Source organism: Phyllobates terribilis, unplaced genomic scaffold (assembly GCF_046119375.1).
Source record: "Phyllobates terribilis strain yellow unplaced genomic scaffold, ASM4611937v1 Scaffold_36__1_contigs__length_13169755, whole genome shotgun sequence".
Taxonomy (NCBI): Eukaryota; Metazoa; Chordata; class Amphibia; order Anura; family Dendrobatidae; genus Phyllobates; species Phyllobates terribilis.
The window spans coordinates 756708-773096 of record NW_027362796.1 but is presented as its reverse complement, the minus strand read 5'-3'; the positions used below and the strand labels follow the sequence as shown (position 1 = coordinate 773096).

Below are 16389 nucleotides of genomic sequence, written 5' to 3'. Positions count from 1 at the left end.
GAAGTGGTATGCAATCTTTATTTATTTTTCAGTGGGATTCTTGTGTTAATTGTACTTAAAATGTCTGTAGAAATGGCAAGTTATTGACCGAATGACAGTTCACAGTCTAATAGAAAACCTCATAGGATGAACCAGTGGATCGTGGTGTCCAACTGTTTGTTCATTCTACCTTCTAAATATGGAATAAGAAGCCACCAAACAATGTTATGTAGGCAAAAATAATATCAATAAAAACTTCTACTCATCTCACAAAAAACAAGTCCCCACTCAAGTCAAACAGAGGATTCCACATTATTAGATTCTCAAAGGCTCTTTAGAATCAACATGGCTTCCATAAACCAATCCAGCAAAATCCACTCTTTCTAAGTCAAATCCCCCCTCGCTTCTGAGCCTTGCAGTGTGCCCAAACAACATTTAGCATCCATGTATTTGGCATTACTATAGTGAGAATAACTCACTTAATTTACGGTGTGTGTCTCCTGGAGCTCAATCTGGGCACTATGTGCTTGGTAAAAAAAAATGGCCAATGTGCAATTATTACTCTCCAACATCCACTGCGTGCTAATTTTCAGAAAGTGCCTATGTAGTCAAAATAATCAAAACTTTTATAGATTAATTCACTGAGGGTTATAATTTCCAAAATGAATTCACTTTATGGGGATTTTTACTTTCCGGGTTTTCTGACATTTTGTCATATTAGGGCTTCTGCAAATGGTGGGTCCCATCTCCTCTGGGATCTGCTCCTGCGACGTCTGCTTCTGTCACCAGTAGAGAAATTTTTACCGCACACTCATTCTGCAGACGGCGCTGGTGATGGAGGAGACGTCAGAACCAGAAGCTCTGGGCGGCGCAGACTCTGTCCAGCCACTAAGATTAGGGTTGCTGGGACCTGTAGTACTATCCAGTCTGGCAGTATGGTGTGTGCTGTCCAGCTGGAGTAATCTGCTCCCTGCTTCAGCCATTTGGAAAGCACCGCACCCTACTAAAGCTGGAAGCATATTGCCGGAAGCTGCCAGATACAGCCTTGTTCTCCTCTGGTTCAGTCCTCTGTGCTCCGCTCCCGGCTTGTGTATTTGTTTCCTGTTGTGACCTCGGCCCGTTTACTGACTACTCTTGTGTCTTCTGATTTTGTATTTTCTCTGCCCTCCTGGTTCTGACCCAACTACCTGAATATTCTTCTTCCCATCTCACTCCACAGAACAGCAGGTAACACCGTGGCCCAAGCCTAAGGATTTCTGTGTAAGAACAGATCCATGTAGAGGGGTTAAATAAGTGATGAGCAAGACGATCCCTGGGATCTAGAAAATGAAGTAGATAGCGCCAAGCCTGTTTGTGGTAGTCATCTTTTGAGCTGCCATGTGACCATGAACAGTGCCCCCAATACATTGTGTCTGCAAACTATTCCAGCAAAATCTGCATTCAAATAGCTAAATGGCGCTTCTTCTCTTCTTAACCTGCCATGTGCCCAGACAGCAGTGTACAACCATATATAGGGGATTGTCAGATTCAAGAGAAGTTAGAAAATAATTTGTAAGGTCCATTTGTTTCCTATTATCCTTTGTGAAGAATCTCAAAGTTATCACCACATAAAGTGACACGTTAGATTAGAAAAATGGGACCTGATTAAAACGCAAAACTGGCTGCAGGAAGGGGTTAAATCAGAGTATTTTGGGCACCAACTACTATAGTCAAAAACTGTAAGTATAGACAACAACACATCTACTGAAATGATCAAACTCAACAGTCTCCATCAGTAAATAGTGAGTAACTAGTGGTGAAACCTCTCTGGGGTAATTAGAGTATGGGGCTCGGTGGCTCTTGGGAATCTAAACTATCGTAAGGGACAATATTTTCTATCAGATGAGTTTCAAGAAGAAATATTAGACGTTCAAAGAGAACTTTTTATAATAGTGCAGAGATGAGGCGTCTTAAATTTAGATCTCGGACATTTGGAAAAAGCAATGGAGATCTTTTTTCAAAGACTAGCAGGGTGTAATGAGTCGCACATAAGTGAGGCCGGCCGATCCCACCACAACCTGTAAAAAAAAAGAATTTTTTTTATTCTATGTTAGATCCCCAACAACAATGTATATTTGGGGAGAGACCTCCAACAATAAACTGGAGTTTAGAGAAAGTATTAGTGCCCCCATTTCAGGAGAGATTGTGCAGTAATCTGAATTCCTTAGGATTGAAAACATAATGGAATTTATGACGTGGAGTGAATCCATGAAACCAGGGCTGGAGCCAACACATCTCCTGCAGGCGTGAATAAATGTATATTACATCCATCAGCTACGCACAGCTTAGAGATATATCATGGCACAGGTGTAATGTTTTCTGTATAGTTTATCACAATCCTGTTTGAAGTTAGATTTAAAATAAATTTTAAAGTTTAGATAAAAGGAAACTCTGTTGTTATTGCATCATTACCCTTCGCTTTCTCTTACAGGCTCATCATAATATTTTTCTTTAAGTGATTTTCTCACTAGTCAGCACATTCTACATACACTGCCATTTGGCTTTGTGGTTTACAGATCTGGTCAGGTAAGGGTCAGCGTCTTCTAATCCCAGGGGGTAGGTGGATCCTCCAGGTTGTAAGTTCTACAGAAAAGGGCTTTCCCAATTCACAAAGTCATTTGAACATTTTCAGATGGAGGAGAATGTTGTGGTCTAGCAGCAAAATGCTGATCACACGATTGTGATACGGCCGGACTACACTACCAATAAAGCAGCCACAGCCGGTGTCTGAGAAGACTATATGACCTCTCTGCATTTAGTGGTTACTACTCACCTGGGTAGTCATATGTAGGAATCTCCTCTTTACACCACTCATCACCCCTCACATATGTCTCTGTAGTATTAACATGGGTCAGATCTTCACCCTGAAACAAATATTGTAAAAGTCACAGACAGATGGAGAAGTCCCATCTATGATCAGCTCTAATCCTGCCATCTCCACCGTTCTCATTACACAAGTATAAAACATATAATACTGGTGGATAAAACAAGACTGAGCATAAGACCCTCACAGCCGTCTACACATCATAGGGGAGATCTCATGACACCTTCTCTCCATCTACCTGATGATCCTGAGGAACATTGGGGTCTTCTTGTTTACAGTCCTGTGGAAGAAGAGGATGGGGACATCTCTCTGGTGTTGTCCTCTTACTGGATAGATCTGGAAGAAACACATACAAGGACTGAATTCATTCTTTACATACAGATAATTATAGGCCATGTGTATTCAGTCCTGTCTATTACCTGGTGATGTGAGGGGCTGGGGAACCTCTGTCATGACGTCCTTGTACAGATCTTTGTGTCTTTCTAAATACTCCCACTCCTCCATGGAGAAATAGATGGCGACATCTTGACACCTTATAGGAACCTGACACATACAATGATATTGTCATTCCCCAATCCCTTAATAGCGTACTGTATAATGTCCCAGCATTCCCAGCAGTGTCACCTCTCCAGTCAGCAGCTCAATCATCTTGTAGGTGAGTTCTAGGATCTTCTGGTCATTGATGTCCTCATGTATGAAGGGATGAGGTGGAGGCCCCGTGATTGGGCTCAGGGGTCTTCTCCATTCCTCAGACATAGGGTCCTGACAGCGCTCACTAGAGGTCTTCTTCACTAGTGTGTAATCCTGATAATGGAGAAACACCTTAATAAATCTCCCTCCAGACATTTCCAGAGTCCTCACCTCTCCAGTTCTGTCCATCTCTTATTCCCATAGATAAGAATGATGTAATGTGACGTCATCAGAATCTCTCACCTCTCCAGTAAGCCGGAAGAGGATCTCTAGGGTGAGGTGTAATATCCTCTCCGCCATCTTGTGTCTGTCCATATCCATCCTTGATGGGTAAAATCAGGAAAATTCTCTTCTATAAAAGAACTGAGAGGATCCAAAATTGTAGAGACCTGAATGAGAAGATGATGAGCCGATGTAACATCATAAATATTCTGTGTAATAATACAATTACTGGAGACAATAAGGGAAATATATGAGGATATTTTTTATTTTACAGTATCTAGTTTTCTTCTTTACATCTACTAATAAAACCTATATATTTTAGGCCACAGACAACAAGCAGTTTCTTCCTTGGTGTCTGTAGCTGAACACGTTTTTCATAGACTCATCTTTCATAAAGCTAATTCTCGTCTCATTTACCAACACTGGAATCAGCATTAGTAATACTGCAGGAGATATTCATTACACGTAACATGAGAAATAACTACTTCATGATGAGGACGAAATCTTCATCTTCTACTACGGCTCTAGAAACATATTTGGCCACAGTCTGTCACTGACTACATCACCACCGGCCACCTATATGAATGTCTCCCGTCTTTCCAGGTCTGTAATCTTCTATCTCGTTAGATCTTATGTCTCATTCACACATAGAAGTTTGAGGCATTTAGAAAACCTTTTTGTTTTCACAAACACCTCGGACAGAAATTATTTGATACCAAAGTCTCCATGTACAGTGTTTTATGGAGTTTATTTCTGGCCTTAGGCTTTCCTATATTACAAGAAAAACACCAGAAAAAAAACAGATATTAAAATGTTTCAAAAGAAAATTGGTACCAACAATTCTTGTAAAAAGAAAAAAACATGCAAAAAGAAATTTTCTTATTTTTTAATACGTTAAACATTTAAGAAAAACAAAAAACCTCTTTTGGGCACCAGAACATAGATGTACACCGCAGGGATGGCACAGGTGCGGCTGCAACACAAACCCTGGCAGTTTAACCACTTGCTGCTGACAAAAACAAACATGGCATCTAAGAAGGTTTGGTAGAGTTTTGCTGAAAGCCCCTTCTCCCCCAAGGTCTTGATAATATGGGGCAGTCTAGTTACAACGATACCATGGTAGTTTAACCACTTGATACTGTCAAAAGCAAACATGGCATCTAATAAGGTTTGACAGAGTTGGGCTAAATGCCCCTCCTTCCCCAAGTACTCGATTGTTTGGGGCTACTTAGTTACTATAATACTTAAATGCCTAATAATGGTGTCTGGGCCTGCAATGTACAAAAGTCTATTAGGTCGGGCCTTTTACAAGGTCAAACCTGGCCTAAACAAGTTAGATAACAGAGTGTCTGACAAAATGTTCTCTTGAGAAAAAGTTAGTGTGAGAGAAGTTCCATGGGAAGAGAAAGAAAGAATGTATGTTATGCAAGGAGTGATAATAACATGATTTTAAAGCAAGCCGCCAAAATGGAGTTGCTCTAGCATGAATATCAATATGTCCTTTACACTTTTAACGCCCCCATACACATTAGACAAAAGTTGCATGAAAGCACTGATTTCGGGGGTTTGGTCGACTATATAATGTATTTGGGGGCCTCCCGACAGATGATGTCAGGGCAGAGAAGGATCTGGCATTCAGAATTTCAGAGGCTAATCCGTTTGTTCTTCCTGTAGATAATCCTCCGCTAGAGGAGTCTGGAGGTGACTCTCATACAGATCACAGGAAAGCTGGAATATTTGTGTGTATGGGGGAGTCGGGAGAGATAGCCGTCTGCCAAATGACCGTTCAGTCAACACTTATCTCATGTGTACGGGGCCGTTAGTATTACACTGACAAGCAGTGATAGTACACAGCACTACAGTAGTACAGTGCATCACCGGAGCAATCAGAGGCTTGTATGTTGTATGATCGCACTAATGAGAGTGGTTTAAAAAAAGTTTTAAAAAAAAGTTTAACATGAAAAAAAATAGATCAGTTTTAGCAACAAGAAACATCCGTCACTGTAGGAACAACAGAGTCACTGCACAATATTGGTTGAGTCACGTCCATAACAACTTTACTATACTCTACTATCCTATAGACATCCTATACACAGTGGAGTAGACTGAAATCACAGATCCCAATATAAAACATAAATATAACCATATATACATAACTGAGACCAGATAGTATGGAGATGAATGAGGGAGACCAAAGTCCAAAAATAAACTTTACTTTACAAGAACTTGATATACATCAGATAGCAGGCACAACACTTCATGGATGCTTCTTTTGTATTATGCAGAGTCAAGAACCGGTTACACGTGTCGGTACTTAACTTTTGTTACAAGCTACAACAGTCCAGCAAATCATTATAAGTAGGTCCATCATCCCCTGTGGGGACTATACGGGTAACCTCAGCTCCCAGCTGATTTGTGAGTACCGTTCATAAGCGATAAATATATATATATATATATATATATATATATATATATATATATATATATATATATATATATATATATATATATATATATATACACATACACACAGTACAGACCAAAAGTTTGGACACACCTTCTCATTTAAATATTTTTCTGTATTTTCTTGACTATGAACATTGTACATTCACACTGAAGGCATCAAAACTATGAATTAACACATGTGGAATTATATACTTAACAAAAAAGTGTGAAACAACTGAAAATATGTCTTATATTCTAGGTTCTTCAAAGTAGCCACCTTTTGCTTTGATGACTGCTTTGCACACTCTTGGCATTCTCTTGATGGTGTGTCCAAACTTTTCGTCTGTACTGCATATACAACACGGCTGCAAGGACAGTGCACGCATACTCAGCTCTGCTACATATGCACATTTATATGTTATATAATAATAATAATTTTTATTTATATAGCGCCAACATATTCCGCAGCAAACTTTTGGTCTGTACTGTATGTATGTGTGTATATATATATATACACACACACACATACACTGTGGCTGGTGGGGGAGCGGCAGCGTAGCGGGGCACAGGAGGCAGGAGCCACCTACTGTAGACTACACTGTGCTCGCTGCTAAAGAAAATGAATATTCGCTGCTTCCCACGCCCATGGATGTGGGGAGCAGTGAATATTCATTCTCCTTAATAGCTCTCACAATGTTGCCGCAGCACGGCTACTGCTGCGGCTCGGCGGTCACATGTGCTCACTATTAAAGAGAATGAATATTGCTGTGGCATTTCATCTTCAGTTCTTCGTAGGAGAACTCATGTCCCAGTTTGGCGACACTGTAGTTTCCTCTCCAGACAATTGTTTGCTTAAATTCTGTTAGTCTAAGATAAGGAATCGTCCATATCATTTCCCTTCCGCTGACATCCCCACTATCATCATGGGTCACTTCAACATCCCCATTGACACTTCCCTCTCAGCTGCCTCTAAGCTTCTATCTCTCACTTCCTCTTTTGGCCTCGCTCAATGGTCCTCCACAGAGACACACAAAGATGTCCACACTCTGGACCTCATCTTCACCCACCTCTGTTCCCTATCTAACCTCTCTAACTCACCTCTCCTTCTTTCTGACCACAACCTACTTACATTCTCTTCCCTCTCCTCTCGAGGTGCTCAATCCCCACTCCACAAACCTGCACACCCTCGCAGAAATCTTAAACACCTTGATCTACATTCACTTTCAGAGTCTCTTCTCCCTCTTGCAAACATAAGTTCCTTACACAATGCAGATGCTGCCGCTTTATATAACACCACTATATCTGCATCTCCCAAATCGGCTTCCCCTCTCAGACATACCAAAGCTCACAAAATTAACAGGCAACCCTGGCACAGCAGCCTGACTAAAGAACTGAGGCGGGCTTCCAGAGTTGCTGAGCAGAGATGGAAAAGATCCCACTCCAAAGAGCACTTCATTGCACTACTTTCAAGTCCACACTCACTGCAGCAAAGCAAACATACTGCTCAACTCTCATAGCTTCCCTGTCTCACAACCCTAAAAAGCTATTCAACACTTTCAATTCTCTCCTCCATCCCCCAGCACATCCTTCCTCTCCAATCATCTCAGCTGAAGACTTTGCCTCATTCTTCAAGCAGAAGATTGATAACATCAGAGAAAGCTTTGGCCGACAACCCCCACAGCCCCTGCTCATATCTACTCAGTCCTCCTCCTCCAAAACCAGCTTTTCCGCCATCACGGAAGATCAACTTTCCGCTCTACTCTCAAGATCACATCTCACCACAATGACTGCTCATTCTCCCTAGTCCCGCAAGCTTGCTGCCCCGGGGTAACCTTGGACTCTGATCTCTCCTTCAAACCACATATCCAAACCCTTTACACTTCCTGCCGACTCCAACTCAAAAATATTTTCCAGATCAGTACATTCCTTACTTAATAATCTGCAAAAACTATAGTCCATGCCCTCATCATCTCCCGCCTCGACTACTGCAACCTCCTGCTCTGTGTGGCCTCTGTTCTAACACTCTCGCACCTCTCCAATTTATACTAAACTCTGCTGCCTGACTAATCCACCTGTTACCTCGCTATTTGCTAGCCTCTCCCCTCTGTCAATCCCTTCACTGGTTCCCCATTACCCAGAGACTCCAGTACAAAGCCCTACCCATGACATACAAAGCCATCCACAACCTGTCTCCTCCATACATCTGTGACCTAGTCTCCCGGTACTTACCTACACACAACCTTAAATCCTCACAAGATCTCCTTCTCTACTCCACTCTATGCTCTTTGTCTCTGTTTTGCTCTCGCCTTGGAATCCAGATTCCCACTGCTATTATATCTTTGTTTTCCTTCAGAACGTACCATCTGATGTCTACCTTTGGGCACACAACACCATATCAATTCAAGTCACCAGGTAGACCAAAAATTGGTATTTCTCACTTAATTTTCCCTATCTGACTCATCACCAGGAAATTGTTCTCCTGTATGCCCATGTAGCTCAGAATGAGGCTCCTACAAAGTATAATGGCCCCCACACAGTATGATGGCCCCCACAGCCCCTCATAGAGTATTATGGCCACAATAGCCTGCTAAACAAAATGAGGACACGCACTCAATATGGAGGCCATTAAAGTCCATCAAAGCACCCAACACAGTTTAACGGCCCCCAGCAGCCGCCCACTCTCTATGAGAGCCCCAACAGCCCTTCACTTAATATGATGCCACCATAATTCCTTAAGAAAAAAAAACACACACACACTACTCAACCAACCCCGTTCCTGGGTGCACTGCTCCGGTCTGTGCAGTGTGAGTACCGAGGCTCCATACTACAGGTGTAATGTAGTGACATCATTCTGCCTGCAGTGCACAGAGACTCAGATTCACAGGCGAAGGCTGAATGATGGATCAGTGAGCTTTCGACTTCCTGATTCATTATCGTATTCAATGGTATTACCGTCACAGGAATGTGGATGTAGCTGAAATTTTGATGATTGGGAAGGAGAGGGTGCCCATTGCTGACCCGCACCGAGCCCTCTCAATTCACAGGCATTATAGTGGCCACATGGGCTGCCACTATGGATGATATGCCCCTGCCTATCCAACTATTGTGTGGTAAATATCTTATAGGTTCTGGGTTCATTAGTATCTGCACCAAGAATGGTGCTGAGTTTTTATTAATTGCCATGGGGTAGTCGGTGAGAAGGGTGGTACAAAATTGTGTGTCTAATGGGTAGTACTGTGGGAAACCCTCCGCCCCCCAAATTAAAATATATGCACTAAAAACTGGACTAACATATATATACTTAAAACTACAAGCTGAATGGCTTACCCTATCCTGTACCTAAACAAAGCTGTTACAGCCTAAGTGCGGAGTTTGGCACCCTAAGAGACGACAATGGCATCCCCACTCACCGGTGGCTGTCCCTCAGAAGCCCTAGATAACCCTGATATATATATATATATATATGTATCAGGGTTATGTATCTCAAAAAATACACTGATACATTAAATAGGACCACGTATGTCTCAAGGTATATGTAAAGGAAAGGGTATGGTACTCATCAGAGAATGTTTCAATAATCCGCCTCAACGTGTTTCCCCAACAGGTTCATCAGGAAACTTGATTCAGGGATGTTAATTCATGATGTTCAGCATAGTGTGCCTAATAGCCAGGTGTCCATGTTTAAATATCCCAAAACCCCTCCCCAGACTAGGAGATCCATTCCCATTCCTAGAGGTGAGTGGTCATAGGATATACAGAATGGAGCCTGTCTACAATAATGTACTGCGCTTGAGCTTCTTCTCATGCGCGAGAGGTCCGATAATGTCCATCTCCTAGTGTGCATGTCCGGAAGTGACTAGCTATAAAGTTTAACGGCAGATAAACTGATTGCTGCCACGCTACTCGTATCCTTCACTGCGCATGACCGTAGTTATGCATTCCACGCCGGAGAGCATCTAGGGTAATTTTGGCGATTGTGCATGTCCGGACGTGCCGGAGTGCATATTGAATCTGGATTGCATTCCTCCCATATAGAAAAGTCCTGTCTCTGAGATCAGCGTCATGGGAGACTAAAAACAAGTATTGCACACCCTCCCATCATGCAATAGGCATGTAGATCTACTTTATCACTACAAAAAATTTGGGATGAGAGCCCACAGTATATTCCTAAATAGCCAAATTTGACCCCCATTACATAATTGGAGATATACAATGATCACCACTCTTGTTAATTACTAAATAGTATATGTGTATGATATAACTGATAAGAAATAATTCTGATATAGAAGCTCAGATCCCTTGATGAAGTAAAACAATATGTGAACCTCATTCACTGGGAACTGAGTAGAAATGGGTAGAGTATAAAACCCAAAAATGTAATTCAGAATATGGATGTATTCACACAAACAGGCATAGGAAATTTGCTCATCGAGTCCCTTAGGGGCCAGTGAATCCAGTCTGGAAATCCACTCTCTTTCCTTTTTGATACATCTATTGTGATCACCTCCTCTGACACTGGGTTTAACCACCTCAATGATACAAAAGGAGATGTTTCCGGTTTCACCTCGATGTGCACTGTTCATGTGTCTCACTAATTGGGGTGTCCTGACCATGGCATAAATTACCCAAAAGCCCCTTCCCCCACCCTCCTCCTAGACTGCCTCTTGCTCGTTCATACATAATCTAGGGGACAGGTGCATGTGGCCATATATAAAAGTCCTGTGGTCTTACAGTTGGAATAATCCCTCTGAAAAAAGATTTTAACTGTAGAGGAACTCGAGAAAGATTTACATGGTCTCATCCAATTACATGTACAATGTAACATACCTGGCGGCGTCCTTGCATAGTGGTCCATCTCCCACTGTGCAAGAGCGCGCACTTGAGCTCCTGTCCAGAATGTCTCTCTGGCTTCCCTCCTTGCTGTCTGTTTGTCTGTTTTGGCTGCATAGGGCGACGCCCGCTGAACTTCCTGTTTCTTGTACCTGCTGCGGACACGCCCCTGTTGCACCTTCAGCCTATTGCTGTCCATCTTTGGGTATTTATACCACCTTCTTCCTCAAGATGGCGCCTGAGCATTGTTTCTTGTCAGTTGGCTTTTTGTCTCTGACATGCCAGGTCCTATCCTGTTTTCCAGTTCTGTGTCTGAACTGTGGTCTGTTCTCGTGAACACGCTTCTTGCCTGTTCTTTCGCCTTCTAGGGGCCGTATTCCTAGATCTGCCTGTCTGTGCCTTGCGGTATCTGTTCCCGTCTGAACAGAGTCCTGTTTGTGTCTCTGCCTTGCGGTATCTGTTCCCGTCTGAACAGAGTCCTGTTTGTGTTCCTGCCTTGCGGTATCTGTTCCCGTCTGAACAGAGTCCTGTTTGTGTTCCTGCCTTGCGGTATCTGTTCCCGTCTGAACAGAGTCCTGTTTGTGTTCCTGCCTTGCGGTATCTGTTCCCGTCTGAACAGAGTCCTGTTTGTGTTCCTGCCTTGCGGTATCTGTTCCCGTCTGAACAGAGTCCTGTTTGTGTTCCTGCCTTGCTGTCTCTGTTCCCGTTCCTCTGTTCCCTGTTGTCTGTGCCTCGTTTCTACTTTAACCTTGTCTCCCTTTTCCCTCTATGTCTGTTTTCTGTGTCTTTCTGCAGAGTCTGAACCCGCTCCTAAATTCCTTCTCGTTGTCTCTGTACCTCTGTTGTGAATTTAGTGTACGCTCGCTACTTCTATGTAAGTACTGTGCGTGCTTCTGGTTCTGCCTTTCCTTCTCCGTCTGTTCTTTGTGAACAGAGTCCTATCCCCTTGCCTTGTTTACCGCTCTGCGGTGTCCGCTCTGCTCCTGCTTAGCTTGCCGCTCTTGCGGTTTCTGCTCCTGCCTTATTTACCGCTCTGCGGTGTCCGCTCTGCTCCTGCTTAGCTTGCCGCTCTTGCGGTGTCTGCTCTGCTCCTGCCTTGTTTACCACTCTGCGGTGTCCGCTCTGCTCCTGCTTAGCTTGCCGCTCTTGCGGTTTCTACTCTGCTCCTGCCTTGTTTACCGCTCTGCGGTGTCCGCTCTGCTCCTACTTAGCTTGCTGCTCTTGCGGTTTCTGCTCTGCTCCTGCCTTGTTTACCGCTCTGCGGTGTCCGCTCTGCTCCTGCTTAGCTTGCCGCTCTTGCGGTTTTCACTCTGCTCTTGCCTTGCTTGTCGCTCCTGCGGTTTCTGCTCTGCTCTTATCTTGCTTACTGCTTCTGCGGTTTCCGCCCTGCCCTGCTTCTGCCCGCTGCTCCGGCAGTCCTGTCCTGCCCTGCTTGTGCTCGCTGCTCCTGCAGCCCCGTCCTGCTCTGTTCTTGCCCACCGCTTCGGGCGTTCCCTCTCTGCTGTGGTTGTCTACCGCATCTGCGGTTCTGTGACCCAGTCTGTACTGGGTCTTAACCTCTCTGTGCTCCAGTCCGTCCTTTCGGCCAGTACCTCCCTGCCTGCATACTCGCCTGTATCCACCCGTCTGCATACCTGCCGTGTTCGCTTATATCCACCAGTCTGTGCCAGCCTAACCTGCCTGTTCCAGTAATCCCTGTTTGGGTCAACCCCCGTGTCCGGAGTTTGACCTGGAGTAGCACCTGGTCCCTCTGCCCGGTTTCTCCCTGGTGCACTGGCGTCGTATGAAGTCGTGCCATCTTGGTCGGATCGGCCAGATACTTAGTCACGCCCCTCCAGGCACTCTCCGGTTCATGGTCCAGTGGAACCACAACACCCGCACACGCCAGTCAGTCCGGGCGTGTGCATAACAGCATGCTCAGGCCATGGTTCCCGTTGAGCCCCACGGCCTTCGCTCTCTGAGAAGTTTTCCAGCGAATACATGCATTAAAATAAATAATTTTTTTTTTCCCTTTAGCTGAGTTCCAGGCGAATTACGCACCCGTCCAGATGGATCTATCTGCTCTCGTTCCTGTGGATCCGCTACGTTATTATGGGGATCCAAGACAAAGTCGTGCATTTGTGGAGCAATGCATGCTACACTTCAAGTTCTACCCTCTATGTTTTCCCACCGATCGGGTTAAGGTGGCATTCATTATGTCTTACCTGGCGGGTGATGCCTTGGAATGGATCAACCCCCTATATGAAACACAGGATCCGATCCTCCTGGACCTAATGGCCTTCCTGGTGGCCTTTCTAATGGTCTTCGATGATCCTAACCCGGAGGCTCCTACTGAAGCTTCACTTCCCAATATCCCGGAGCAGCCCCAATGGGTAATGTGTGTGGGTAGCGCAATAGTCCTCCAGCCCAATGAGACTACTGCCCACCCAGAATCCTCACAGGGTGACTACGCTTTCCGGAATACTTCTCCCAACCTCAAGAGGCAGTCCAGACGTGCTAGACGTAGAGGCAAGCCGTCACGCCAGGGTCTGTCCTCCCTGAGACCTCCTGACCCCAACCTTGAAGTCCCTACTGAAGCTTCATCTCCCTGTATCCCAGAGAAGCCCCAACGGGTAATGTGCGTGGGTAGTGCACCAGTTCTCCTGCCCGAAGAGACTTCTGCCCATCCAGACTCCACACAGAACTTCCTGCACCCGGCATCAGATGCTTCACCCACTTTAACCGGTGTGCATGTCCAAGGATGCTCCAAAGCTGTGGTTACCTCAGAGTCTGTGCACCTCTACTACCTGGCGGAGGACCCCCTGTTGCCTCCTGAATCCTCCGGGATACCACTCGATGACAAATGGAGAGAGACTTCTCTACACCCGGTACTCGATACTTTGTCCGCTTCGTCCTGTGAGCCTGACAATGGGTACCCCAAAGTGGTAGTTACCCCCGAGTCTCTACACCCCTCCGACCAGGCGGAGGACCTCCAGTTGTCTCCTGAACCCTTCGGGGTGCTACCTGGTAGCGAAAGGACAGAGACTCTCCTATACTCTGTACCTGATACCTCGCTCGCTTCGTTCACTGAGTCCAACCTAGTGTACTCCGAAGCAGTGGTTACTCCCGAGTCTCTACACCCCTCTGACCAGACGGAGGACCTCCAGTTGTCTCCAGAACCCTTCGGGGTGCCACCTGGTGGTGAATGGACAGAGACTGTCCTATATCCTGGATCTGATACCTCGCTTGCTTCGTCCAGTGAGTCCGACCTAGTGTACTCTGAAGCAGAGGTTACCCGTGAGTCTCTACACCCCTCTGACCAGGCGGAGGACCGCCAGTTGTCTCCAGAACCCCTCGGGGTGCCACCTGATGGTGAATGGACAGAGACTTTCCTATACTCGGTACCCGATACCTCGCCTGCTTCGTCCAGTGAGTCCGACCTAGTGTACTCTGAAGCAGATGTTTTCTCTGAGCCTCGGCACTCTTCTGACCCGGCGGAGGACCTCCAGTTGTTTCCTGAATCCTCCGGGGTACCACCAGATAACAAAGAGACAGTGACTTTCCCTCATTATGTACCTGATAACCCGTCTATTTCTTCCTGTGAGCTTGACAAGATGTACCTCGAAGCAGAGATTACCCCCAAGTCTCTGTCCCCCTCCAACCCGGTGGAGGACTTCCAGTTGTCTCTTGTACCCTCTGGGGTGCCACCTGAAAATATGTGGAGAGACTTCCTTGTGTGCTGTTCCTGGTACTCCACCCGTTTCGTCTGTTGCTAAGGGTGGCTGGATGGGAGGTAGCATCCGAGCTACCCAGAGGAGACCAGTTTTTCCGGTGGACAGTGGAAGTGATCTCTTCGAAGTGAAGAATTGGCCCTCGAATTCCCTGCGGAAGATTCTGGCAGGCCTGAAGAAGAGGGGGCGTAAGGGGGGGGGGTACTGTAACATACCTGGCGGCGTCCTTGCATAGTGGTCCATCTCCCACTGTGCAAGAGCGCGCACTTGAGCTCCTGTCCAGAATGTCTCTCTGGCTTCCCTCCTTGCTGTCTGTTTGTCTGTTTTGGCTGCATAGGGCGACGCCCACTGAACTTCCTGTTTCTTGTACCTGCTGCGGATACGCCCCTGTTGCACCTTCAGCCTACTTAGCTTGCCGCTCTTGCGGTTTCTGCTCTGCTCCTGCCTTGTTTACCGCTCTGCTCCTGCTTAGCTTGCCGCTCTTGCGGTTTCTACTCTGCTCCTGCCTTGTTTACCGCTCTGCGGTGTCCGCTCTGCTCCTACTTAGCTTGCCGCTCTTGCGGTTTCTGCTCTGCTCCTGCCTTGTTTACCGCTCTGCGGTGTCCGCTCTGCTCCTGCTTAGCTTGCCGCTCTTGCGGTTTTCACTCTGCTCTTGCCTTGCTTGTCGCTCCTGCGGTTTCTGCTCTGCTCTTATCTTGCTTACTGCTTCTGCGGTTTCCGCCCTGCCCTGCTTCTGCCCGCTGCTCCGGCAGTCCTGTCCTGCTTGTGCTCGCTGCTCCTGCAGCCCCGTCCTGCTCTGTTCTTGCCCACCGCTTCGGGCGTTCCCTCTCTGCTGTGGTTGTCTACCGCATCTGCGGTTCTGTGACCCAGTCTGTACTGGGTCTTAACCTCTCTGTGCTCCAGTCCGTCCTTTCGGCCAGTACCTCCCTGCCTGCATACTCGCCTGTATCCACCCGTCTGCATACCTGCCGTGTTCGCTTATATCCACCAGTCTGTGCCAGCCTAACCTGCCTGTTCCAGTAATCCCTGTGTGGGTCAACCCCCGTGTCCGGAGTTTGACCTGGAGTAGCACCTGGTCCCTCTGCCCGGTTTCTCCCTGGTGCACTGGCGTCGTATGAAGTCGTGCCATCTTGGTCGGATCGGCCAGATACTTAGTCACGCCCCTCCAGGCACTCTCCGGTTCATGGTCCAGTGGAACCACAACACCCGCACACGCCAGTCAGTCCGGGCGTGTGCATAACAGCATGCTCAGGCCATGGTTCCCGTTGAGCCCCACGGCCTTCGCTCTCTGAGAAGTTTTCCAGCGAATACATGCATTAAAATAAATAAATTTTTTTTTCCCTTTAGCTGAGTTCCAGGCGAATTACGCACCCGTCCAGATGGATCTATCTGCTCTCGTTCCTGCGGATCCGCTACGTTATTATGGGGATCCAAGACAAAGTCATGCATTTGTGGAGCAATGCATGCTACACTTCAAGTTCTACCCTCTATGTTTTCCCACCGATCGGGTTAAGGTGGCATTCATTATGTCTTACCTGGCGGGTGATGCCTTGGAATGGATCAACCCCCTATATGAAACACAGGATCCGATCCTCCTGGACCTAATGGCCTTCCTGGTGGCCTTTCTAATGGTCTTCGATGATCCTAACC

General features: G+C 46.1%; 2 protein-coding genes across 2 annotated transcripts in view; one reads left to right on the top strand and one right to left on the bottom strand.

Annotated features, from left to right (window-relative positions):
- LOC141182760 (uncharacterized) overlaps positions 1–16389 on the top strand; it is a 166749-nt gene that overhangs the window by 89948 nt on the left and 60412 nt on the right. The window lies entirely within an intron of this gene.
- LOC141182883 (uncharacterized) overlaps positions 1–16389 on the bottom strand; it is a 60058-nt gene that overhangs the window by 9705 nt on the left and 33964 nt on the right. Inside the window, exons 2-5 of the mRNA XM_073661002.1 lie at positions 3776–3921; positions 3467–3646; positions 3262–3385; positions 3081–3178 (exon numbers count right to left, since the gene is read on the bottom strand). Of these exons, the coding sequence (XP_073517103.1) occupies positions 3081–3178; positions 3262–3385; positions 3467–3646; positions 3776–3853 (480 nt within the window). The 5' untranslated portion in view covers positions 3854–3921. The remainder of the gene's footprint in view (positions 1–3080; positions 3179–3261; positions 3386–3466; positions 3647–3775; positions 3922–16389) is intronic.